This window comes from Balaenoptera borealis (assembly GCF_965194805.1).
Source record: "Balaenoptera borealis genome assembly, chromosome: 1".
Lineage (NCBI taxonomy): Eukaryota > Metazoa > Chordata > Mammalia > Artiodactyla > Balaenopteridae > Balaenoptera > Balaenoptera borealis.
In genome coordinates, this window is record NC_138860.1 from 32,611,943 (window position 1) to 32,638,047 (window position 26,105).

General features: G+C 55.6%; 1 protein-coding gene across 17 annotated transcripts; it reads right to left on the reverse strand.

The window, feature by feature from the left end:
- Positions 1-1,326: 1,326 nt before the first annotated feature.
- On the reverse strand, positions 1,327-26,105 carry IKBKE (inhibitor of nuclear factor kappa B kinase subunit epsilon). Of its 17 annotated transcripts, none has more exons than XM_082350396.1 (23): positions 24,179-25,315; positions 23,486-23,575; positions 21,728-21,839; positions 20,924-21,064; positions 20,418-20,547; positions 19,222-19,403; positions 18,588-18,748; positions 17,648-17,758; positions 17,160-17,339; positions 16,359-16,555; positions 15,521-15,585; positions 15,339-15,430; positions 15,092-15,178; positions 14,481-14,591; positions 12,036-12,111; positions 11,804-11,916; positions 9,856-9,932; positions 7,224-7,263; positions 6,377-6,478; positions 4,970-5,066; positions 4,118-4,230; positions 3,830-3,901; positions 1,327-2,132 (listed from the first exon to the last, which is right to left on the reverse strand). In XM_082350396.1, exons 3-23 carry the CDS (start codon positions 21,812-21,814, stop codon positions 2,099-2,101), a joined length of 2,268 nt encoding a protein of 755 aa, XP_082206522.1. In that variant the 5' UTR covers positions 21,815-21,839; positions 23,486-23,575; positions 24,179-25,315; the 3' UTR covers positions 1,327-2,098. The 17 variants fall into 17 exon arrangements, 15 of the variants coding, with proteins under 15 accessions (XP_082206522.1, XP_082206521.1, XP_082206519.1 ...); XM_082350395.1 differs by having other exon boundaries at positions 21,728-21,842; positions 24,179-25,314; XM_082350393.1 differs by lacking the exon at positions 23,486-23,575 and having other exon boundaries at positions 20,996-21,064; positions 21,728-21,842; positions 24,179-25,316.

The following is a 26,105-nucleotide window of genomic DNA, read 5'->3' on the forward strand; positions in this document are numbered from 1 at the left end:
TTCCTTGCTCCCTCCTGAGACGGCATCAGAAGCTCTGCAGAACTATGGGTGGGGTGGGGTCACCCATGTCAGTGGCTCTGCAGCATAGGAACAAATTGAAGCTTTCAAGTATGTCTCCTGCTGGGCTTTGCTCGTGAGATCATAGAGCCAATGATCATATCATTCTCCAAAAATCTGCAGTTGGATTTCAGGGATCCCCTAGCTCCTTTGCTGAGCTCCACCAGGCATGTGGGGTCCAGAAGCAGCCTCAGCTGCCAGGGAAAGTCCACTGTGGGACTTCCCTGTAGGGCCATTGAAGAGCCATGAGTGTCAGCCTGAACTTCACGCAGGCGGAGCAGCCCAGAGGTGGCCCAGTGTCCAGGGCCATTGGAGCCGCAGCTGGCTCCTGAGAACCCAGAGCCTGAACCCACTGGGCTTAAGTGACCCATGGGCATGAGGCCCAAATGGCACACGTGAAGCCACTTAGGCCTGATGCAAGCAAACCCAGCAACCCTCCCCCGGGTCTTTAGAGGGTGCTGATCTTTCCATAGAGAAGCAGCCCTGAGGATGTCAGACTCCAGGACCCAGCCTTCCTCACCTCTGCCCTGCTGGGTCATTAGAACAGCCTCTGAGGATGTGAAGGCTCCAAAAAAATTGGCAGGAAGGATTTCTAGGGTTATCTGGGGGTAAAGCATAGTGTTGTCTTCATGTTTCAAAGCACAAAGTAGGGCTTCTCACTCTTTTCCTTCCCGTGGTGGGGCTACTTTACTGCATCACCCTTTCCCCACCCCTAGGCTAGGTGGGTAGTCCAGCCCTGGTTAAGGGAAAGCTGGATATATTGCAGGGGAAGGACTAAATTTGCACAAATCTGAATGCCTCACCCCGGCATCATTCTAGCTTCCAGGCAAAATGAGGAATGTTCAAAACGACCCATAGTACTACTCCCACCTGATATTTAGGACACAGCCTATATTTTGAACAGTGGAGGGGGGGTGGGGGGAAAGGAATAGGCAATTAGATGGTGGATTTGAGGTTAAAAAAAAAAACGACCCTTCTCTGCAAGTTCCAGGCCCTTACAGAGCTCCCCAAATGACAGGGAGCAGGAAAAGAGAGGGAGTGGGAAGGCAAGCCCTCCCAGCAGGAGGGCATGGTCCCTGGGCTCCTCCCTGAAATCAGGGCCCATTTGGGGGGTGGGAGGAAGGCAGGAATCAGGAAGTGAGCAGTCCTGCCTCCATTTCCCAATCCTCCCCCTCACAGATCCCCACCCTGTGCAGTGCCTGATTGGTTGCCAAGCGCACCCAGCCGAGCCTTTCCCACCTCCCAGATGCAGCCCGTGAGAGCCACTCAAACAGAAAAGAATGTCAAGTTTATTTCACTTCTTGAAGGCGCGGGCCTTGATTTCCTCAGGGCTCTGGACTTACGGGCCTGTGCTAATTGGCACAGCTACTGTTGACACCGCTGGCTACAAACCCCAGAACCTGGTGGTGCCTCAGAGGGACAGGGGAAAGGGTCCCCGAGACACTGGCACGCGGCCTCGACCACCTGCGTTCTCAGCCTTAGGCTCAGCCAGACCAGAGGGGAAGGGAACTTGGGCTCTGTCATGCCTGGGGCCACGTGTGGCAACCCTCAGACATCGCGGGAGCAGAGAGAGGGCTGTGTGTTCAACGTAGAAGACCTTAAGAGGAGGGAAGACTGAGATGAGGTCGTCTGACCCCAGGAGGCCTCCTCTTCTGTTCCCTGAGGAGCAAAGCCCTGTAAACCAGAGGGGGTGGGAGGGAGGGGCTTTCGGAGCCTCTTCTCGCCACAGCCCGGCCAGGTTCAGCTATACAGGCCAGGGCAACAGAAGAGCTGTACCTGAGCCTACTAAGATGCAAAGGTCAGCCCGGGCAGTGGGGCCAGGATGTAGAGATGGCCTGGTGCCCCAGGTCCTGCTGTGCTGCTTCCCGCAGAAAGGCAGTGGAAGGTAATGCTGGCAACATCTCCTGGCCGTCAGGCAGGAGGGAGGTAGGCTGATGAGATGCGACCAGGTATCATCCTGTGTTGGGTCCCCCAGTGCAGGCAGGAGAGCAGTGTCTGAATGATTCTAATGCTTCAGGATTCCTCATGCACCCCCCAGAGTTCAGATGTCAGGAGCCGATGGGACCCTACTTAACCTGTAAAGAGAGGCTCAGGTTAACTTCTGCCCAGGTAGAGAAGCCTGCAGACCATACTCCAGGGCCCAACACAATCAGCTTTCAGAACACCAAGCAATTCGAATCCTCAGGTCTCCCCTTGCAGCATCTGTGTCCACTGACAAGAACTCTCCGGTTCCCATCCCTGACTACACGTTAGAATCATCCGGAAAGCTTATAAAAATCCCCCAATCCAAGCCGCACCTAGAGTCTCTGGGGACAAGACCTAGGCATCTGTACTTTTAAAAGCTCCCTTGGTGACTCCAATGCAGCCAAGGGTTAAGAGGAGGGAAAAAGGAATTCAAATTGTTTCTTTAGGCTCTTCGGTTACAGCTCTGAACAAGGAAGTAAAAATTCACTAAAATAAAATTTTGAGCTATCTGTAAATAGACTACATGTCACAGCGAGAAAAATTTATGTCAGCACTAAAATTATAACTTCCTGCCCCTGAGGGCTATTTTGGAAAGTTTTTCTAAGAAGCTGTCAAATTTCCTCTTTGCAGACATTTAAGAGGATGGGTTCTCCACTTGCTGGACTGGAACATGGGATGCCTCCTCAACCCAAGGACCCTCTGAAACTCTAGGAACAACCATGAGCTCTGCTCCTGGCTTCCCTACCTCCCGGCCCCAATGCTGGCACCCCAGGCTGGCGTGACCTCTGGGGAACACCTACCATTTGGTGAGTCCCCCTTCTGTGCACCCTCCCCGCCCCAGCACATTGCATATCTCATCCTGTTTAATCCCTGCATTAACACAATGAGGTAGGAATCACTATGCCTATTTTTCAGCTCAGAGCCAAACAAACCTCCCAGGGTCACACAGTTGGTAAGAAGCAGAGTCAGGGTCAAACCCTGTTGGAATCTCTGCAGACTCTTTCCACCGTGCCACTGGTTCCCAAACGGGGAAGTGACAGACATAAGGACGATGGGGAGGATGTGGGAGGTGCGTGCACGCACGCATGAGTGTATATATGTGTAAACAGGGCTGATTTTCAGGGCGAGGACCATCCTTGATTCTGAGATTGTATTCTTCCTTCTCTTTGGTGTTAAAATGCACCTTATAAGTGGGACTTCTAGATGGCACGGTTTTTTCCCTTTCAATTCTGCTTACTGGGTGATATGAGAAGTTGGGCACTCTGTTATTCTCCAGTTTTCTTTTGTGAATTTTACTAGTGTACAAAATCCAAAAGGCTGAGCCCTGCTGCATCTGCCAGCATCTTCCCCAGTACTTGCCCGCCCCCCGCCCGCCCCACAAGGAAGGGACTCGATCAGGTGATGATGCAGAGTCTCTAACACTGGGCCTGCAGCCCCGCGCAGTTCTCCCCAGCTCTGTGCTGCGTTTCCTGGTTCATCACCATTCTGAGGATGGTCGTAAAGGTGACAGGAGTCGGTTTGCCTGGGGCGTCAGGCAGAGTCCACGTTCATACAGAGCTGGACACAGCCGCAAATCCACGTGCCTCCCAGCCCCCATCTCTGACTGCACTGAGGCGCATATCCTCCAGACTACGGTGAAAGCCTACACCTGGTCAGGACACCGACTTACCTGTGCACAAGGCTCTGATGTGACTGGAATATTGGCCCCCGTCATCAAGCCTCCTTGGGCATGCACGGGGCCTGTGCCCCAGGGGCGAGGGCAGTCTGAGGGCCCAGCCTCCCCACCGCCCGCACAGCGGGGCCTCACCCTTCGATGACGCGGTTGTTGTCCTGGAGGTCAGATGCCAGCACCTTCATCTCCTTGCAGAGCTCTTGCATACTGTCCAAGGCAGAGGCGAGAGAGGCGGCGGTGGCTAAGGCCCAAGTCGCTCTGCCCAGACCCCTTCCTGGGAGGCCCCCCTTCCTCCACAGCCCCACCGAGCCTCATTCCTGCCTCTCGGGTACCTGGCAAGAGGCGAAGCCCCTAACACACACACACACACACACACACACACACACACACACACATGCACACATCCCCCTCTCTGGCACTTACTGGAGAACCAGGTCCTTCAGTGCAGGGCTAGGATAAGGAGCTGTAGGGGGTGGTGAGGCCTGAGCCCCCTTTGTTCTGTCCTGCAGGAGCTGGTGAGATAGCCAGTCAAGGATCTGAAAGAACCACACGTTAGTCAGAAGGGATAAGCCAGCTCATGTGTGGAGAGCAGCGGAGGTGTGGGGAGGGGTAAGAAATGGGTGATACAGTGGCCCCCAGCCCGCATCCCTGGAGTGTCAGGAATTTCCCACAAGCCCCTCCTTCTCATCCTGGGAGCACAGCTGGCACAAGCACCATCACGGTGTGCGCCTGTGTTTAGGGGTGCAGACTGCCAAGCTCCCCTTTGTGTCTGACCTGTACCTGTCATGACACAGTTGGAGCTGCGGAGAAGGGGTGGGGGCAGCCCAGCACCACCTCGGACAGAATGTGCCCTGTGCTGGGGGCTGGGGAAGAGCACGCGGGCCTCGCTCCTTGAAGAACAGCCCTTCTCTGTCCCTGATGGCAAAGCAAGTGGCTTCTCAGAGCGGCCTGAGTTTGCCTCTTCTAGGAGAGCAGATCAGAAGACCAAGGAGCGTTCATATCGCCCCCCTCAGGGAGCCGCCCAGGCTGCACAGGGCAGAGAGGGAGATGTCTCAGCATTCTGGAGCCTCTGCCCTTGCAGCGAGTGGCCTTCAGTCTGAGAACACTAGGAACTGCCGTCCACACTGGTGGATCAGAGACCTCCCATCCACACCAAAGTGTTTGGACTTGGTCGAGGGCAGCTCTGCCCCGAGGCAGGGGAATGGCCCGGATGCCCTCCAGGTGCCTGATTGGCCCAGCTCTCCTCAGCGGCCCCGGGGCCCCGAAGCTCCCCACCTTGCTGAGGCTCTCCTGGGCTCCCTGGGCTTCTGTGTTACAGGCGGCCACGGAGCAGCCCACCAGGCGCAGGTGGTTCCTGGTCTCATGCACCACCCTCAAGAGAGCAGAGAAATGTCAGAGCCCGGCCCACTCGCTCTCACCGGGGCCCACCCAGCAGTTCGGTCACCACACAGACACGGAGGAGAGGCTTTCCGGGTGGCAGAGGCTGGAGCTGGTGGGTGCCAGGCACTGGCCTCCCTCACTGCCTCTGCCCTTCCAGCTGTGCCCTCAGCCCTCACCTGTCCCAGGTAAGGATGCTGATGAGCACTCTGACCGGGGCTAGTGAGGGTCCTGGCGGAACCGCAGTGCGAGTTGCAAATACGCCTGTCTCAGGCCGGGCCACACAAGCCGGTGAGGGTGAGCAAGGGCCCGGGTCAGGCCCTGGAGAGGCAGGGACCGCCTGCACTGGGACACTTAAAACGGGAACTGCCCACGTTCCCATTCCCAGAGCAGATCAAAGTCAAGACTCTGTTATGAATTCTCTTCTCTCTCTAAGTGGGGGGAGAGAGCGAGAACATCGCCCCACGGCACAAAACGTACACAGAGTCCTGGAGGGGTTCGACCAGTGGTCGATTCTCAACTCTGGCTACACATTAGAATCACCCGAGGAGCATTTAAATACTGCCATCCAAGCCCTACTCCAGACCAATTAAGTCAGAATTTGGGGTGGCTTGGGTGGGGCAGATGGAAACTGTATTTTAATGTAAGGATAGGTGAGTGTCTGAGTCTCAGCCCCATAATAAGCCCACAGGTCACGTGGCCCACAGAACCAGCAGCACCTGGGAAACTGCCCTCTTGTCTCAGGAGGGGAAGGGGGAAGGGGCTTGTCTGAGAGGCAGAAGCCAAAACTCCTATAAGGGACAGTGTGCGAGGGGGGTTCCATATAAGGGCCTCTGCCTGCCCCTGCTTCCCAGACCACTTGTCCTCATCCCAGAGGGATCTTGTGTTTTCCCCAGAGAGGGGGCTTCTGAACACAACCACCTGGGACATGGAAAGAATCTAGATTTTAGAGGCAGTCATACCCATATGCTAGTCCTTGGTCTGCTATTTACTAGTGGTGTCGTATTAAGGAAGCAACCTGTTCTCTGAGCCTCAGTTTCCTCATCTGTGAAATGGGGTGATAGTATCCACCACATAGGGTAGACATTGTGGGATTAAATGAGTCAATGTATAGAAATCACCCAGCATACTACCTGGTCCACCCAAGGCCAAAAAACCACCCCCTTTTTTTTTTTGCTTTTGTTCCTTTACTACCACCTCCCTCTCAGTCGGGGCTCTGCAAAGCCCAGGGCTGTCTGAGGCTGGGAAGGGCCAGGCCAGGAGGGCCCTGGGGACCATGAGTTCAAGAGTGAGGGCCAACGTTACCTCATTCTCTTGCCATGTGTGACCAGGGATGCCTGGTACTTCTGCACACGCTCCTCCTGGAACACCTGCAGGAGCCTTTTGGCTAAATGACTAAAATTCACCCTGAAAAGACAGAAACAGAGGCACAGAGATGAGAAGCCAGAGCCACCTGTGCATAAACCTAGCATCCCTGGGTCTTCATCACCCAAATGTCCAGCCCCCGGCTCCACAGCAGGGCCGCCTCTCCCAAGGAGGAGAGGACGCTCACTGAATGTGCATCATGGCGAGCAGAGCGGCTGCTCTGCAAAGCAACTCCAACAGAGGGATGTGGGAGAAGGACAATGGACCTCAGGGAACACACACGCTCTTGAGCTCAGCCCCCAGAGGGAAGGAGAGATGGTCGTGTGTGTGTGTGTGTGTGTGTGTGTGTTTGTGTGTGGAGTCAAGGGTGGGGGCAGAACTGGGGGAGTGAGTCCCCAAAAAAGCGTAAAATCAGGGAGGGCTTCCTGGAAGAATAGAGTGTCCAGGAGACAGAGGAGCAGAGGGAAGCCCAAAGGAGAGCCCAGGCAGAGGCCAGAAGCAGGAAGTAGTAGGTGGTAAGTCAGCGAGGACAACTAAGGAAAGAAATTCTTCAAACAATCGTGTTCATACCAGAAGTCAATCCAGTTCCATCAAGACTGCTGCTGAGAAACCGCCCTCCCCTGGCCCCAGATAACCTTCCCCAGAGGTAGTTAGCCCCCTTTCCTCCTGCCCAGCTGTGGCCTGGGATCAGGGCCCTTTACCACCTCTTGTCTGGCACAGAGACTCACTCTGCCCTGGTGACACCCACCCTCCTGCTCACCCGCCTGCCAGGGGGACAGGCACTCACTTATCCAGCTTGTGAATCTGCTCCTCGTTGTAGCCAAGCCCTGAAGGAAACAGACAGGGCCAAGGTCACCTATTCAAGCAGTCAACAGAACCGAATGGTGCAAGGGTTGGCAACAACTGCAAAGTGAAGGCAGCAGCCTGGGCCCTGCTGCACGGAGCTCACAACCCAGCGGAGCCGGGAAGGACAAACGGAGGGAAACAAGCACCCAAGACACTGCACTATGACCAGGTAGGGGTCCACCTAGGCCAGGCAAGCCCGCAGTGTAGGGAGTGGAGGGATGGGTGCTCGGGGAACACTTCAGGTGGACAGTGGTGGATGAGATGGGCCTTGAAGGATGTATGGTCAGCCCTGACCCCTCATCCAATCCCCTTCCCAGCGTGGCTGATGCCTACAGCCTATTGACCCCATCCCTGAATATTCGGGCTGCCGGCAGAGCCACCTGGGCTCTGCAGCAATGGGCTGGATGAGCCAGGCCACCACCCTCGACCTCCGCTTCTCAGCCCAGCCACTTTTGCCAGAAGGAGAACTTTTGCCAGTAGGGCTGAAGTTTTCACTGCTTTGGCAGCTTCCTGATGCTCTCTGTGCTAGGGACATGCTGCCCCCTCCTGGGCTTCAGGGGAATGGCCTCTGAAGGCCAAGATGAAGCGATGAGGAGATTCACCTTGCTGCCTGCCCCCACCACTCCCCTAATAGCAGAATCACCTCCCTGGCCTCTGGGTCCTGGGCCCTGCGCTCAGCCAGCTGACTTATGAAGTCCAAGCGACCGATCTGGGATGAGGCCCAGCTCTGCCTCCTCTTAGCAGGGGGCTATAGGCAAGTGATTTTGCCTCATCCATCACATGTAACACACAGGATGGGTGTGAGGGTAAAGTGAGAAAGTGCCCTGAAAACGATAGAGCATTTTCCAGAATGGCATCTTTCCACACCCCAAGTGTTGGCGGTTAAGTGTTATTCTTCCCGGTTCATTTTTAACTATAATAAAGGACTCTTACAAACCAACACAGATCAAACTCTTTTTGAGGCTGTAAAATGGGGTGGTTACAAGCACCTGGACCTAGGTTGCTTGGGTTACTTAACCTTCCTGTGTCTCAGTTTCCTCATCTATAAAACGGGGAGGGTAACAGTGTCTAGAGCATTAAATAAATTAAGAACACGCAAAGCCCATAGGATGGTGCCCAGCGCATGGGAGGTGCTCAGAAGTGTCGTGGTCATAGGATGACAGAATTCCAGTGATGGAGGCTGAAAAGCCTCTGAAGGTCTCCTAAAATCACAGCAAAGGTGGCCAACTGGGTGTCAGGCCAGGCTTCTTGAGCCCAAGGTCCCCCTGGTTTCAGGGAACATAGGAGTCGCAGTTCTCCTGTCTCCTGTGCTGCCCCCCTCCAAGGTCAGACCGAGAGGCGGGACTGAGGCTCCCATCTTCTAGAATCTGCATGTCCAATGCGGTGGCCATGTGGCTGCTGAGAACTTGAAATGTGGCCAGTACGGCTAATGTGACTGAGCACCTGAATTTTTAATTTTAATTTAATGAATTTGATTAAATTTAAAAACTGAAGCAGTGTACAATGTTTTTTCCCCATCAAACACAGCTTTATTATTTTGGTAAGAGTACATTTCATTTTGTTAAAAAATTAGCTTCCAAATAGAGATGGCCAGTGAGTGTAAAATACACATGGGATTGTGAAGACTTAGCACAAAAGAGAATGTAAAATATCTCTTTAATAATTGTTTCTATGGATTACATGCTGAAATGACAACTTGAATGTATTGGGTTGTATAAAATGTTATTAAAATAAATTTCACCTGTTTCTTTCTACTTTTTAAATTTTGGCTACTAGCAAACTTAAAATTACAAACGTGCCTGGCATTGTATTCCTATGGGACAGTGCTTTTTAGATAATCCTAGGGACAGAAGAGAATTTGCAGTCAGGTGCAAGCCCTCAAGTATTGATTTCCTGCACGTTAGGAAATGCTGGGGGCATGGGTGGGCGAGAGGGTCGGTCGGTTCCTGGAGTGTTAGCTCCCCAACCCCGAGAGTCACCTGGAGCCTCCCCAGGCTCCCCCCACAACCCCCGCTGCCGTCAGCCCCAGCCCTGGGTTCGACCCTCCCCTACCCCATGATGGGCGAGAAGCTTCCCATCCCTGGGCCTGTAAATGAGCTGCTCCTGCCCAGAGGGTCTTTGTGAGGCTCGGTAGATAATGCAGGCCAAGTGCCAGGACTAATGACTAACTGGTATTTCTCCCGATCCTTCCTTTTCTGGAAAGCCTGACTAACACTTCAGTGAGCCAAAGTCACAACGGATAGGGAAACACTCCTTAAACTGTAAAGTGCCCTGCAAAGGTGAGGGGTCTCTTCCAAGGCCACCACGTCTATAGCATCCAGGCCTCAGCTGAGCCCCTATGTGGTAACAGGCAAAGGTGGAAAGGCTTCATGTCCCTCACTGGTGTGCACGCAGCCTGCAGGCAGCGACCTTGCCCTAGACCAGCGGCACCCGTGCACCACAGAGCGCCACCCGCATAGTGGGCCTCCAGCAGCGCCACTGATGGAGTGTTAGGGACAGCCAGCTAACCCAAGGGAAGGAAGGAAGGAGGGAGGGGAGAGCATGAGGAGTGTTTTGCTCTCCTTGCGGCTCACCTGGCCTCATCCTGGATTTCTTGAACTGTTTGTAAATGAGATACATCTTGTCCAAACAGCACTGAATCTGCTGGATGCTGTGGGCACGAGACAGGGACCAGGTGATGGAAGAATCAAACAGCACAGGTAAAGGGTGAGGGAGGGGAGGGGATGGCAGTGGGAGGAGGGAAGCTGTCTCCCTGCAATAGGAGCCTCATTGCCATAGTTTTGGGGGCCAATCTGGGAGTGGGGGTGACTCTTCTGTTTCTAAACTTGTTTGAGGTACCCTCGGGTTAGCCAGCCAGTCATCTCTCATTCCTGTGTTTATTCCTTCTCTCTTCCACAGACACACACACACACACACACAGGAAGAAGCCAAGCAGGACAGGCGACAGGAAAGTGGCCTTTGCTACACAACAGGGCTTGAGAACAGGCTCCGGGAAGGAGCCTTGGACCCTGAAACAGGAGAGCCTGGTGGTAGCAGCTGCGTGTGGGAGCAGAGTAGAAACTTCTCTTCTGTCACCTGGCAAGAGCAGAAGTCGTGCTTTCTGAGAATATCCAATGCCCGGTATGTAGAAGAGATTTAAATCATGAATCAACAACCCTTGTTTAAAACAAGAATGAATCAAGGTCTTTGGTCCTGCCCGCAGGCAGGGGAATTCGGGAGATGACCTCTCTACCCTCTTGGCCTGGGGTTTAAGGTCCTTATTGTTTCTTCCTTCCCCTTTTCAGGATACAAACACTTCGTTTGAGATGTTGGGGGTGTTTGTGGGTGTTTGTGGATGAGGATCCCTCATCCTCGGGCCTATTTAGCTCCACTTCCTCCCTGCAGCTCCTCCCAGGACCCTGTCTCAGCTATTTCTGGAGCTGGACTTGGGGCAGAGCCCAAGTGTGTTCCCAGGACTCTGCGGACCCCAGACCCCTGCCCTCCTGGCGCCTGGGGTGGGCAAGACCCCAGGTCCAGTCTTTATCCAAAGGGCTTGAGCCAGATGTGTTCCAAATTCAGAACTATCTTCTGATTTGAGAAAGGTGGTCCAGTATACATACACTATACTGTGGAACTCCCCCGGAGGGCATGGTCTGGGGCAGTACTCCCTCATCACATACCCTCAGTCTTCAGAGAACCGTAAGAATATTCACCCTAAGTGAGATAAATAAAGACTAGGAAGAGCTTCGTGTCAGTTTAGGTCAGGTTTTACAGGCAAAACAGCGAAGAAACACCCTGTGGTTTTCAGAGCTTTCTGCATTCAGAATTGAGGACCGGGCGTGCGGATCTGCGAGGGCCCTGACTGCGGGGGTTGTGGGGCTGTTCCAGGAGCGGGACCACGTCCAGGTCAGAGCAGAGCGGGAGGCAGGGGGTCCACACACTGGGCTGTGAGGGCAGGGGTGCTGGGGATTTTTCTGTCTGTTTAAAGGGAGACTGGGGATTCAGAGCTCGAAAATCCCTGGCGCAGGCCAAGCACATAGGCTTTGGAGGTAGGCAGACCTGACCCGGAGCCTTACGTCTGTCATTTGTCATTTATTGGCTGGTGTCTCGGGGCAAACTAAGCTCCCTGAGTGAGCTTCCCCACCTATATAAGGAGCATAAGAGTAGTAGTATTGTTATTGTTTTGAGGATTAAATGATAGAAGTAGGAGGACCTATTCGAGGGTCTGACGCAGAGCAAGGGTTCAGAAGAGGTAGGGAATTCGATTATTCTTTTATTTAGAACTATTGCACCTGCTAATATTTGTAATTCACTCTCTAACTCCCAGGTGGAGGCGGGACCCCAGATCCTTTTCTCCTTCTGGCCAGTCTCATGGGAGGGTCTTGTACATTCCTGGATCCCCTACCCCTAGCCCCAGGCCCCAGCATCCTTGCCAAGATAAGGGAGAAGGCAGGCTGACTCCTAAAGAGGCTACTGGGCCTTTTGCGCTCTGTGCACCCCCCAACTCCCCCCCCCCCCCACCAAGAAGAAAATCCCACAGACCTTCTGTCCTCATGTACCTGATCCCGGTTCTTCATCAGCTCAGAGCTCAGGTTGCTCAGGGTCATCTTGGTCTCTGTGATATTATGGGAACATCTGGAGAGGACCTCAGCCAACTGGGGGACACAAAGGCAGACCCCCATGGGAGCCTCAGCTGGAGGCTCCGATGGGAAGCCCCACCCCCCACCCCCCGCTCTGCGCCTGACAGCCCCTCACCAACCCCAGCCTCACTCACGGTCCGCAGCTTGGACCTCAGCTCTGCGGCTCTCTTCAGTTCCTGGATCTCAGTCACCCCAGCCATGTTGCTGAACCTCGAGGGAAGGATTAAAATCGACGTGAAGAACATGACAACCAGACACCAAGTGTGTCTTGGATTGGATCCTGGTTGGGATGAAAACAGCTAGAAAAGAACACTTGGGGGATTACCAAATTTGAGTATGGATGGGTACTATAGATGAGATGGAATGTTTTGACACGGAGGGGGCAGAGATCATAAGCTGAGAAAAGCAGGTTATAAAACAGCACGTACAAGAAAATGACATGTAGGTTAACATACAGAAATAACAGAAAACTATCGAGAAGGATATATATGACTAAGCAGTGACAGTCTATCTCTGGGTGGTAGGATATGGTATTTTTTTTTTTTTTTTTTTGCTTATCTGTATTTTCCAGCTGAGTATAATTAGCACATACTGATTTTATAACCATGACAACTGGGGAAAAAGAATCCTGTGTGTTTTGGCGTGGAAGTGAAGGGGAGGGGAGAGAATTAGGAATGAGGTGGGGGCCCCGTGAAGGCAGGGATACTGCCCACTCTGCTCACCAGTGTATCCCCAGTGCCCAAGAAAGTGCTCGGCACGCAGCAGGCACTCCACACATGAGTGTCAAGCAAATTATCGAACACACGGATGGATTTTAGGGCATGGGATACTTGGTGGCAGAAGAGGATGAGGCTGACCCAACCCTACTGGACCGAGTCCTAGTCTTGGCTGCCACACCTGCCATCTGCATGATCTTGGTAATCACTTCAGCTTTCCAAGCCTCGGGCTCTTCATCTGTATAATGGGGAGATAAACCTCCTTCCTGCTACCATAAAAGGTGTTCGTGGGATCAAAGAGACCTCAGAGATAATTGACATGACTAGAGAACACGTTCATACAAACACACGCTGTTTTGGGGGTGAGGGTGGGGAAGCACTGGGATTCCCTGAGCCAGTCCTGGCTGCCTGAACGGTGCCTCTGGGTGGCAGCAGCTGCTGAGGAGGGCCGGGGAGCTTTGGGACAAAGGCAAGGACACTGCCAAGGGAGCGCGTCTTGGAGAACCCGCAGAAGGAGGAGCGCCCTGTAGGGGAGGCTGGCGATGATGGCCAGTTCGTGCCACGTGCTTGGGCTCCTCCCAACATGAAATTCAGCTCATTAAGATATTTCAGGTTCTGCTGTGGGAGGAGCTAGTGGCTTCGGACCTTAGAAGAACCGACAGGTCTGAGCATGTTCAGAAAAGAATGAGATTGCTACGCATGGGAGCTGGGAGGCCTCCGAGATCGTCCAATCCTCTCGTTTTGAAAATGAGGAAATAGAGGCCCAGGTAGGAAAGGCGACAATGGTCTGAGGCTAACAGTGAGTTAATGAAGAGCTTGGGCCGGGCCTTCTGACTCTTGGCCCAGCGCTCTTCCTCTTGGGAGAATGAAACAGGCCTCAAAGCAGGCACTTGCCTGACCCTGAGCTCTCCACACCCACCACGCCTCGGAGGAGGCCTTGGAGCCAGAACTGGAGAAACAGCGGCCAGCAGACCCCAGCACTCCAGCCCTGGGGCTAGCCTGTCGCTCTCCACACTCGTCAGCCCAGGGAAGGCGGGCAAACAACCGAATGCTCTCTCTATACATTTCTTTCTCACTCAAGAACCTAGAATAGATCCTTGTTGGTCATTTTAGCGAGGTCCAACCTCTCATCTGGACCCTAGGACCTGCCTGCACTCTCCCCTTCCCTCTGTCCCTCTCCAGTTCCACTCTGGGACATTCTCCACGATGACTGTGGCTTCAACAAACCTCCGCAGCACCTTCCCACCCCTCCAGTCATGTCTCTGCATAGGGCCTTCCCACCCCAGGTATTTGCTCACATTCTGGCCTTGACAGCCTCCCTTCCTCCGGGTCTTCCTGGCTGCGTCTGCCCATCTCTCGTCTCCCTTTACCCAACCGTCCTGCCACGCGCACATGCTGGGGAAGGGCTGTCCTCCAGGGCCGTCTGCAGGCCTGGGGCCACATCCAGCCCTGGAAGCCCGCTCTGTGCCTGGGCAGATGTCTTCTCAGAGCGACTCTACCACAGCGCTGCTGGCTGATCCTGCCCTCTGCAGCCCCTCTTCTCTGTCCCCATTTGAAGGCGGCTCAGCCATGCCGGGGACTCATCTGGGGACACTCCTCTTCCTCCTCCCTGCCCGGCCACCACCCTGTCTACCCCACGGTCAGCGTCGCTGCTGCCGAGCGCCAGGTGGAGGGCAAGTCTGCAGTGAGTCACCCTGCTCCTGGGAAACTCCCAGGACCTTCCTGAAGACAAGGGCTGCGGGACGTGACGGGTAGGACACCGGGCGTGTTTGGCACAGTCTCTGCTCTTCTGCCACCACCTGTCACCGGGAGAGGCTCCAGCCACGATCAGCTTCCCTGGGCCACAGGGCTCCCACCTCTCACCTGCACTGTAGCCCCTGCCACCTTCTCAGCAGCGCGCCGGCCAGTGGAGTCTTCCTGCTTCTCATCTCCAGACCCTCCAGCTTGATGTCCTCCTCCCCAGTCTCTCCCTTTCTGTAACCCTAATTAGCCCAAGTCAGAGGAGTGGAGGGTGTGGATTTCCAAGGACTGGGGCAGGGAATCCCAGGAGGCGGGGAGAGTTTCAGGCCCAGAGGAAGCAGGAGGAGGAGTGTGGAGGATGAGACCGCCTAGGTCTCCATCCTGTCAAGTCCAGGGGACCGTGTGTGAGTGTGAGTGCTTCTCCTAGAGCCCTGCTCCAGGGCCTGGTGCAGGTGAGCAGTTTAAATCTTCAGAGGGGGGGCTGGTAGGACAGAGGCCCCTTCCTGGGGCAGAGAGGCTCGGCCCCCTGAGGTGAGGGACTGGCTTGTTGGGGGAGGGCTGGGGCGGGAGCGCCCTCTCCGTTCTCGCATGGCAGGGAAGTCGGGAGCTCTGGGTGGGAGGAGGCGAGGGGCACTGTTGGAAAGACTGGGGTGAGGAACAGACAGAGAGAAGGGCTGATGGGTCTGAGCGGGGCTCATGCCGGCTGCAGCCCCCACCCTGGACGGAACACCCACCTCTCAGTGCCGAGGCTGCTGCTGAGGAAGAGGAGGGCCATCCTCGTGACCTCCAGCGTCCGCCTGCACGTGGCCTGGAGTATCTCTCTGCCAAGGGGAGCCTGAGTCAGAGCTGCCTCCTCCCAGGGGACTGAGGGCACTGTGCCCATGGGCACAGCCCCAGGGCAGTGTTGGAAGGGGTCTGGGTCTCCTGTCCTACCCTGCCCATGCTCCTTGCCCTCCCCACCCAGCCCTTGGGGGTACTCACATGAACCAGTGCAGCCCCCGAAGCATCAGCTCCTGTCCTGCCAGCAAGGCCTGTGCCAGCCGCAGGGCCTGGTAGCCGGCACCCAACACACCCTGAAACACAGAGGTGAGCAGGGTCAGGTCCCGCACCCTGAACCCCTGCATGAACCACCCCCTCCCTGCCACCTGGGGGCCACCCCTCACCTTGGCTGTGTTGTAATCTGCCTGCAGGTCCACTTTGGGGACAAACTTGGGGATGTCCAGAGCAGCTGCAGATAAAGACCTGGTCTGAGGGGGCTGCCTGTCCGGCCCTGGATGAGGTCTGAGCTCGTCATTCCTTATTTCCAGCTCACTCTCAGCCCTCACCACCTATCTGCCACCTCAAGCTTCCCAACTCACCTAGAGCCCCGACCTTCTAAGCCTTAAATGCACTCAATGTGCTTCTTTACAATTGCAGTCCCTCACTGCCCCCTTGTGTCCACTCTGGAGAACTACAGCCTCATGCCCAAGGCCCCATCTCAACAGCAGAAAATAGACTAAAAGCACCCCTCACACTCAGGGGTTTCAAGGTCAATTCCCCTCCCAGCCTTGGAGACCCTGAAGAGGAGGATGAAATTGGTATCATTCAAATGATAAGGAGTGATATTTTTGCCGGAACTTGGAGGACAAAACTCTGGACCCCTGACCACCTTCTCTTCTCTCCAGCAGCTTAGGCTCCTGCTTCCTCCAAACCAAACTATTGGAGGCTTCCCCACCAATCACAGACTGTGGAGACCACATTAAACCCACATCTCCCTGTTTCCATTGGAGTTTCTTTCCCAAATCTTTGGACGCTGTGAAGCAGGTCGGGCAGGCCACTAGCCCGAGTCACATGGCATTTCAGAGGCATACGCAGAATTAGAACCCAGATCTGCCTTCTACACACTGGGGACCCAAAGAAACACCCACAAGAAAATGAATCAGTATCTTGGATTATAAACCCCTGCCCCTTGGAAGAGAATGTGAGGAGGAGAAAAGATCCAGCCTGGGTGGCCCTACTCACGGTCCCTGAAGGCCAGCCCCTTGGGGGTCTCGCTGACCATGCTGAACAGGGTCAGGGGGCTGCTTGCTGTCGTGTGGGCGATGTGCTGTGCTGAGAGGCTGGGCTCGAGGACACAGAGGTGACCCTCAAAGAGGTACTCCTGGTGCTGGGGGGCCACGTTGGTCTGCTTGTACACGGCCTCCAGAAAGATGGCTATCCTAGACACACCAGAGGCAGAGAGAGGAGAGGGGGAGGGGAGGGCATGTCAGCAGGCAGGATACGGGGTCAGGGTGACCCAAAGCCCAGCTAAGACTTTGGGTTCTGCTTTTCAGAGGGAGGGACTGGGTGATTTTTTTCTCTAGGGCGGGGAGATGAAGGACAGAGCTCATGTCTTATAGTGGATGCAGACAAAGTGGGGACAGAACTCAAGAAGCCTTCACATCTCTTCCTGCCACACTTCCATTAAAACTCACCTAGTCCCATAGCATGCTCCAGAAATACAGGGTTCCATGAGTAATACACTGGGGAAATGCACTGCCAGCACACACACACACACACACACACACACACACACACACACACACACACACACACACACCCTCAGGAGACTTATAATGCATCAGCTTTATAAAGTTTGCTGAATCTCTCAAGTCCAGCAACAAGGAGGCCTGTTTAACTTTAACTTGGTGGAACTAGTATTTTTCCAAACTAAGATTGGACCCAGAAGCTTCCAAATCTAAACTGCCCACAGAGCACTGCCCAGGACACGCCCCTGTGCTTGGGGAGAGAAGGCTCGCGCCGCCCTCGCTCGCGCCCACTCACGTGTTGTGCGCGTGGATGTAGACGTGGTGCACGACGGCCTGCGGCAAGGAGAAGACGTGGACGACAACTCGCTGCAGGATGTCACTGGTCTCCGCAAAGAACTGGTCGAAGCCCCAGCACTTGGCCTGCTCCACCTCCAGGATGTTGGCCAGGATGGGCACCAGCTGGCTCTGCAGCCCCCTGCCCCCCGGGACATGGAGACTGTCAGGGGCCGGGGCCCAGAGTTGGCCTCCTCAAGTAGGTAATAGGGGCCTTCCATGAGAATGTCCTGAAGAGCCAGGGCCAAGGGGCTGGGGCAGGGTGGGATGGAGAGGAAGAGCTGGAAGGGTCTTCCAGCATCCAGATGGAAAAACTGGGGCTAGAAAGGGAGAGTGGTGTACCCGAGCTGCCAGCACACAGGGTGCTCCGCCGGGCCAGGCCTCAGCTGAGAGAAGGACATCGGCCCAGACTTGCGTCTGTGTCTGCCCCTCCCACAGGGTCCCGCTCACATGGACAGCTGGCAGGTGATGGGGAGGGTGTAGCTCCACTCCAGGGGCCCGTTCTCCAGCCTCTGAGTGCCTGCAATGGCCCCGGCTGGCTTCTCCGTGGTGATCCGGTACCTGCGGGAGACAGGACCAAGTCAGCAGGAGCCCCTAGGCCATAACACTTCAAGGGATGATGGACTCAGCCCGGAGGGCTCAGAGCACTGGGGCAAGTCACCCAGCTGCTCCGAGGCACCCTGAGAATGGAACCTGTGAGTCTGGCTCGCTGTCCTGATGCTCCTCAGTCAAGTTCTCCACTCTCTCCTCTGTCCGTTTCCTCTGCACCCTCACCACACATCCGTGCCCACCTGCCTCCACACCTGCGCCTGCACCGTGCTTGGCCCCCGTAGCCTCCCCTCCACCTCACTATTCCAACCTCCCCTCCCTCCAAAGTCCAGCTACCCTGACAGCCCCCATCCAAGTCACAGCTTGACCCCTGAGCTGAAGGGGCATTGACCTTCCTGCAAATCCACTTTAAATCTCTTTTGCTCTGGGTGGTGCCCTCAGTGGGAGCAGCCACGGTCTCCAGCTACTTCTGTATCAGACAGCAGAAAAGCATGAGGGACCTGGGACCTGGGATCAGGAGGCTAGGTCCTTGCCCTTCCCCTTTGCCCCTGGCAGGCTCTGCAACCTTGGCCAAGTCGCTCTGGGAGCCTCAGCTGAGATGTGGTGAGCCACAAACGGAGGGGGGTGCTCAAGGGAAGCCCTGAACTAAGTTCTCCCATCAGAAAGGGACAGGGCTCAGCCTCTTGTTTGATGGACTGATATCCAAGGATCTAAAAGAAGCCTGTGTGTGGGGCAGACCAGGAGGACCACGGAGTCAGAGGCAGAATAGGGGGCACAGCAGGGACCAGAAGGGAAGGCCCAGGGTCCGCCCCTTTGCCCCCTGCCCGGTGGCCCACCGTACATGATCTCCTTGTTGCGCCGGGGCCCTCCAAAGGGGACGAAGGGCAAGCTGCCAGTGGCCGCATGGTACAGGGTCACCCCAATGCTCCAGAGATCCACGGCCACCCCAAAAGCTTTCTGTTGGGGCTTGCGAAGCACCGCCCGCTCATACATATCAGGATGCTGCAGGAGGGGGAACCAGAGAGCTGTCATGGAGGGGGAAGGGGGCAAGGGCCTGAGCGCACCCCATTCAGACCTCCTTCTCCCACCTTCAGGAGAAAACAGAACCGTCAGAATGCATCTCCTTTGTCATCTCAAAAATGGGTGTGGCATGTGCTTATCCAAAGCACCCCTCCCCCAAACCCCAGCCTCTGCCCTGGGGGAAGTGGTGACCAGCAGGGTTCCATCCTCCAGGAGGATCCTATCAAGGACTTAACTGAACAGGGGAGGCCTGGGCAGGCTGCAGCATTGCCTTTTCGGCCTTAGAGAACAGAACACATTGTTCTGGTTGGGGATAGGGGGTGAGAGATAACCCTGCTGGACACAGGGAGATTGGACAGAGCCCCTCAGAGGGGCACTGAGAGTCACAAGGTGAGGGGCAGCCAGCTGCCGGGGAAGCCCTCCGCTCGGGCAGCGGGTCCCCCACGCCCGCTCACCAGGTACTCCTCGGTGCCGTAGACCGAGACGAACTTCTCGTCGTCATCCAGCTCCCGGGCTGCCCCGAAGTCCGTCAGCTTGTAGATGCTCTGCCCCTCCTCCCCGACCAGGCGCATGATGTTCCCCGGCTTGATGTCTCGGTGGACGATGCCGTTTTCCCGCAGGTGGTTCATGCCGGCCACTGGGACAGAGGGAAGGCTGCTAGTGGCTCTGGCCAGGAACAGCCCAGTGTCAAGGCTCATCTCAGGGGAAGGATCCACATAGACAGAGAGTGGCAACTCATGGGCCAACGGGGCCACAGGAGCAGCAGGAGAACAGAGACAGGCACAGAGCAAAGGATGGGGGTCCCAAGGATGTGGGGTGTCGAGGTCCCATTGGGGTTCCCTAAGAAACTGAGAGGGATGGCGGCTCTGTCTCCCAGAGGAGGGCACTCTCCTCCCTATCATTTTTTTAAAATTATTATTATTGGTTTTAATTGCGGTAAAATATACCTAACATAAAATTTACATTTTAACCATATTTAAGTGTACACATCAGGGGCATTAAATACACTGACATTGTTGTGCTACCATCACCACCATCCACCTCCAGAACTTTGTCAACTTCCCAAACAGAAATTCCACCTATTAAACATTCACTCTCCATCCCCCCACCCCAGCCTCTGGCAATCACATTCTACTTTCTGTCTCTGTGGATCTGACCTCTCTAGGTCCCTCAGGTAAAAGGAATCACAGAGTAGTTGTCCTTGTGTGGCTGGCTTTTTTCACTCAGCACAATGTCTTCCAGGCTCATCCATGTGTCCTTTCTAAGGCTGACTAGCATCCCATCGTACGTATATCCCATATTTTGTTTATCCATTCATCTGTCTGTGACATTTGGGTTGTTTTTGCCTCATGGCTATTGTGAATAATGCTGTTATGAACATTGGTGTACAAACTATTTTAAATTTTATTCTGAAATTGGAGTTTTAAACTGCTGACTAGCAGGAATCAGACCCTTGGGTTCTGTCTGTTCATTAGCATCTGTCCCAGGTCTGTGAATGGGGAGCCTCTTAGCTTCCAGTGCTCTACTGAGTTTGGATACTTGTTCCAGAAATGCCGTACCCCTCTGGGACTTCACCTGCTGCTGAGGGCTGGGTCTGCGGCTGGCCTGAGGTGGGGAGGGGGTCCCCGGTGGGAGTCAGGGAGGGGCTTACCCACACAGCGCAGCACCACCAGGAACTCGTCCTCGGGCAGCCCAAAGGCGTTCTCAGGGCCCTCCAGCACACTCATCAGGCTCCCGCTGGCGCAGTACTCCATCACCAGCACCTTCTGCCGGCTGCCCCCCTGTAGGGGACAGAGGGAGGCTTGGGGAGGAGGGCGCTTCTTCTCCCCTTCCTCAAGACGGGGTGGCTCACCCTAGAGCCCAAAGCCCCCATTCTCTAGGTCTCCGCTTCTAGCTGGCCTTCCTTCCTTTGGCCTCAAACTGAGCCCAAGGTCACCTTTTTCAGGAAGCCTTCTTTGATTAGGCCTCACTCCCCATCCTTACCTTCCCAGGCACTGCCCCCAGGCCCCTGACACCCTTTACTCCTCTCTGGCCAACCTGCTGGCCGACCTGCTGATGAACATGTGCCCAAGCCTCTATTATTATGTGACCTGACCCTCCCCAGCCTGTCAGAGTCGAGGACAAGACCGTCTTCCTCTGACCAAGCACTGGACCCACCATCTCCTCCACCGCAAAGAGCTTGATGATGTTCTGATGGTTCAGCTTCCGCAGGACCTCAAACTCCCTCACCTGCACCTCGCGGGGTCGCAGGTAGCTGGCCGTGTTGAAGACCTTCACAGCAACCAGCTCCCCGGATTTCTGCCATGGGGGATAACATAAATGGTACCCCTGCCCTGGGAGCGCACCCCCTCCCAGGCCTCCGTTTGGCCGCTCCCGCCAGCCTAACCCCAGGGACGAGCGAAGGCAGCCTGGTTGGGGATGGGGGCTCCGCCCCCTCAGCTCCTTCCCCTCCTCAGAGGGTACACAGCCCGTCCTGCGGCACTGGGAGATGACAGGAGCTTGGCACACCTGATACCCTGCAGGGGACGGTTTGTTGTTACTGCTGCTATTGCTATTGACAGTAACTACAGTGGCAGCTACTGCCTGGCCTTAGCAGCAACGTTCTGTCTGGCTTCAGCTCTTAAGTACAAGATAGTGCAGTGTGTCTCGTATTCAGTACAGCTCTCAATCAGAATAAAGGCAGGATAAATCCAAACGAGTCCCACTTCCCACCTCTGCTCTTCCTAGATTTGCTGCCACCTCCCTTGGATGTTGGCTTGTGTCTTCATCCCTTTCTCTCCAGCCCCCAAACATGCCTGACAGAAGCTTCATCCCAAGGAGCCCTCTTCAGTTCCCCACACCTCTGCTCCACTTCAGAGGGTGCAGAACACAGTCAGAGAACCCTGCACACCACCCTTCATGCCCACTGGGGGCCGACTTCCTGGCAGTGAGGGGGCCGGGGTGGGCTGGGCTGCATCCTACCTTGTTTCGGGCCTTGTACACACTGGCAGTGGCCCCCTGCCCCAGCAGGTCATCCGTGTGCCACAGGTAATTGACGGTGCTCTGCATCTCCTGCTCCCAGCTGGCCGGCCACCTTCTGCGCAGAAAAAGAACATACCGGGGTCTAGGATTCCACCCCTGACCTGGGGTGGACACTGGTGACCCGACAAGTAGCTCTGCCCAAGACCACCCCGTGAAGGGCTCCATGTGGCCATTCCAGAGGCAAGGGGGCAGGGGAAGTGTGAAGCACAGAAAGGTTAAGTAACTTCTCCAAAAAGAAGCACAGCCACTGGGCCCTCAGCCCACAGCTGGGGCCTGTCCCACCGCAGGGCATTCTACCTGTCCCGACTCCCCAGGTCCCTGTCAACGCCCTCCCCAGACAGACCATTCTGCGGAGACAAACACTTTTCCCTGTCACTTCTCCCAGGCACTGTGAGTTCTGGGGATTTTGGCATCCAGGCCTGGGATTGTCCCAGGAAGCAGAAATAGTGCTTGAACGAAGAGCCCCAGGTCAGACAGTGTCAACTACATCACCACAAATCTCCAGGATTGCAACACGAGCCTGGAGCCCCTCCCCACTGCTCGCCTGGGCCCACCACTTCCTGCTGCTGTCAGCTAACGTGGCCAGGTCAGAGCTGCTCAGGAGAAGAAAGCGCTGCTGTGGAGGGAGCGTGTGTGTGAGTGTGAGTGTGTGTGAGTGAGCACGAATGTGCGTACTTATGAGTGTGAGTGTGTGTGGAGGGGGTGGGAGAGGCAGGAGGCCATCAAGTCGAAAAGCTCAGGAGCCTGCGGGAGGATCTGAAACCGCTCTACAACTCTGTTCCCCATCTTTGCCCTCATCCTCTTCTCTCCAAAGGCCAGTCCCTCTCAAGCAGTTGGCTCCAGAGAGTGTAGCCTCAGAAGTTAAATTCGGTGCTTCTGTGAAGAATAGGGCCGTGGCTGGTCTTTATGGGATGACTGGGAGGAGCATAAGAAGGGCCACCACCCCTTAAATACTCTCAGATGAGGCTGAACTAGACAGGGCTGCTTCCTCTTCTATCATCTGAAAGGTTGTCAATCCTCGGGTCGCCATGCCTGGAATCCCACCATTCCTTAGCTTTGAGCCTTCTCTCTGTAATCTTTTTTTGTTTGTTTTTTGTTAATGGAAATCCTGAGAAGGTCAGTTCTTTGAGCCAGAGGCCACTTCGAGAGATCAGAGGTCAATTCCAGTTTCAGAAGATGTATTAGTGTTTGCATTTTATAGAAGCAGCTGAGGGGCTGAGAGTCTTTCTGAAGACAATGTAATAGCTTAGCAGGAATGAGTTGGTGAGATTTTCCCCTCCGAGGCTGAGGAGGAATCAGCCCGCGGGCCTGGGGCTGCGAAACCAGGTAGAGCATCCTGAAATCAAGGCCAAGGGCCCAGCCAGGGGAGATTTCACCCCCTTCAAAATCCTCCCCAGGGCTGGTGCTGGGGCAGAGCACAGCCGAAGGTCTGAGGAATGGGCAGTGTGGCAGAGAGGGCACAACTTAGACAGGCTGGCATGCCCTGGGCTCTGCTCCTGGCCCTGCCAGGGCTATGCTTAGGAGCTGATGGGCAGCACATCTGGTCGGGTCTGCGTGCTCTGTGCCTCCCAGCCCAGCAGCTGGTGCACAGAAGGGCTCACTATCCTACAGCAGCGGTTGGATGGATGGGAGCCGGGAGCCCGTCGCCCCACCCACCTTCCTCCCCTTCCAGGCTCTACAGTAGCTAAAAGCACTTACCCGGTGCTCTGCGCAGCCCCCGATCAGGCAAAGACTCTCCCCAGCAAGTGTGTGTTATGTTTTCTGTCTGTGGCAAGTCCAGGAGCTGAGCTACACCGGAAAGAGGAGGGCGGATGAGAGGCACCCCTGGGCGCCGTTTGATTCTCAGCCTCCCAGCCTCCGTCAAAGGCCGCTGGCCCCAGCCCTTTAACCCTTTCCTGTTTGTCACCCTCCCCCACAGAGCTGGGGGTTTCCAGCCCAATTCCCCAGCTCCAGGAGACTCTCCTCGCCACTCCCACCCCCAGGACCTGGACCAGTGAGAAGGACCCCAGGAGAGGTGAGGGCAGGCGCCAGCACCCAGGCAGAAGAATAGTACAGAGGCAGAGCTGAAGGCTGGCTTCAGGTGCTGGGGAGCAGAGCCCGGGAAGGGAGCATCGTAGGTGGGCTGCAGCTCTCCTCTACGCCACTCCTTCCTGGCCTCTCACGGGCCTCCAAGCAGTCCTTGGCAAGGGTGCCCACCTGAGATGGCGCACAGGGCGCCGCTGGGGGTGGGGGGGGGGAGGAGCAGCAGCCGCAGAGAGATACAGGGCGGGGACGTGGGCCGGGGAGAGCAGCTGCCGACAGGCCAGCACCCCGGCGCTCTGCTAAGCGCTGTCCTGCAGCTGCCTGGCGCCCCGGCTTCCCCATTCAGCGCCCTCCCTCCCATGGACTCACCCCATCTCGGCTGTGGGGCATGCAGGCTTGTGGGACTGCGTGGCGCCCCCAGAGCTTTCAGGGCTTGTTGTCATTCATGGGCAGCACCCATGGCATCCTGGTGGCCACGGGCCCTGGGAACCCGAAGACGGGCCAGCTGAAGTGGCCGCGTGCCACCCTGGGAGCTGGGGGAGCTGGGAGCAGAGGCCGACACTCAGCTCAGCTCCCTGCCGCCGCCGGCTCTCAGTTCTCTCACACTTCCTGATTTCGTTCTTTCTCTCTCTTAAAGAGACAGAGGCAGCTGGGCTGCCGCCACCACCCCCGGCAGGAAGGAGAAAGAGGATGCTCTGGGTTCCCAAGTGGAGGCAACAGGACCAGAGTCTGAGCCACAAAGAGGCCGGGCACTGAGGCTGAGTGGCTGTGGTGGGCCACTGGATGCTATTTCTGTACCTCCCGTGGTTCACTGGAGCACGGAAGTTCAGACTCAGCCCCTACAGAGCAGGTTGGGCCAGTTAACCAAGTGGAGAGCTGCCTGGGAAAACAAACTTCCCACACCCAGGGGTCCAGGGCAGGTCCAGGACCTATGACCAGCCACTTCTAGAAGTTGGATCTGACTCATCTTCCCAGTGAGCCTGCAGAGGTCCAAGAGCAAGCACTGTCCTCCAGTATGACCTTTGAGCACAGCATATGACCCCTGCCAGACAATCTTCTCACCCAAGGCATGAGAATGGTAACATGACACCATTGGCTGTGTGAGTGACATGGGACAGTATATTTGGAAATGCATGGGCAACTGGAAAGCGCTTTACAGAAGGCACTGAGGCTCATACACCTTCAGTAATTTGCCTATGATCTTCAGAGACTGCTGGGGCTGGAACCCAGGTGTGCCAACTGCCCATTCAGGACTCAGTGCCCCAAACCAAGTTCCCTAGGAGGCTGAAGAGGTCTGCCTGGCTCTGGTCAGCTCCAAGATGGCAGTTGGATAAGAAATGGTTAAAGCCAGGAAATTCCATGTTTCAATAGAAAGCTGGAGGGACTTCCCCATGGCCACACCTGGTGGTTTCCTCTGGCAGCCCCACCCCTAGTACAGTGACACCAGAACAGGGAGCCCATTTGAGAACTGCCTTGTGCTCACATAGATACACTTACTGATGCCCACCCCCCTCCCTGCAAGCAGCCAGAGCTGCTGGGTGCAACCCGGAGGTGCTGCCCTGCCGTCTCTGACAGCAGGACTGGGAGAAACGTCCCTTAGACCTCCTGTTCTTCACCCAGGATTCCCAGCTTTCCCCCTGCCTGGCATACAGTAGAATTCCATTTCCTTGACACCCTCTGATTAGGCGGGGCCATGTGATTTCTTAACCAAAAGCATTTAATTGCTAAGGCAAGACACCCTGCTCGCCCCCAGCCCCTGTGACAGTGTGATTCTGTTAGATGTGATGACTGCCCTCTCAGTCTGGGTCCCCGAGTGACCACAGAGCAGAGCCCCCCTGCTGGCCCACAAGGGACGTGTAGCTTTGGTGAGAAATGAACCTTTGTTGTTTTGAGCCACTGGGATGTGCGACATTAACCCAGCCTATGGCTAAAGCTCTCCTCGTTTCCCCCCCCCGACGAACCTACCTGGTCCTCACCAGCATCCCTACTCTGCTCTCTCTGCATCAAGCCCGCTCTCTTTCCCAGCGTCTTAAGCACCCTGAAGTGCAATGACTGTGTGTCCAGCATCTCCTAGGAAGCAGGCACTGTGTGCCAAGGACACAAAGGGGAGACCCAGTCACCCCCTCCGCCAGAAAGCCGGGGTTCAGGACAGCATGGTGAATGCTATGAGATATACTTCAGCAGGGAGTGATTCTGTGAGACTGGTAGAGGGGGACTGCAGCGTGGAGGGGCAGCTGATGACCAAGAAGGGCTTGCAAGAAGAAAAGATACTCAACCAGCCTTTGGAGGGAGGGGA

What these genes read in the sequence shown, in the direction of transcription:
- IKBKE (XM_082350385.1), bottom strand. Translation starts at nt 24,252, where the DNA reads ATGACAACAAGCCCTGAAAGCTCTGGGGGCGCCACGCAGTCCCACAAG. An exon ending in TACATCCACGCGCACAACAC is followed by an intron (nt 16,556 to 17,159) that starts GTGAGTGGGCGC and finishes TGGTGTGTCTAG; the next exon opens with GATAGCCATCTTTCTGGAGG. An exon ending in CTGAAGGACCTGGTTCTCCA is followed by an intron (nt 3,902 to 4,117) that starts GTAAGTGCCAGA and finishes TGCCTTGGACAG; the next exon opens with TATGCAAGAGCTCTGCAAGG.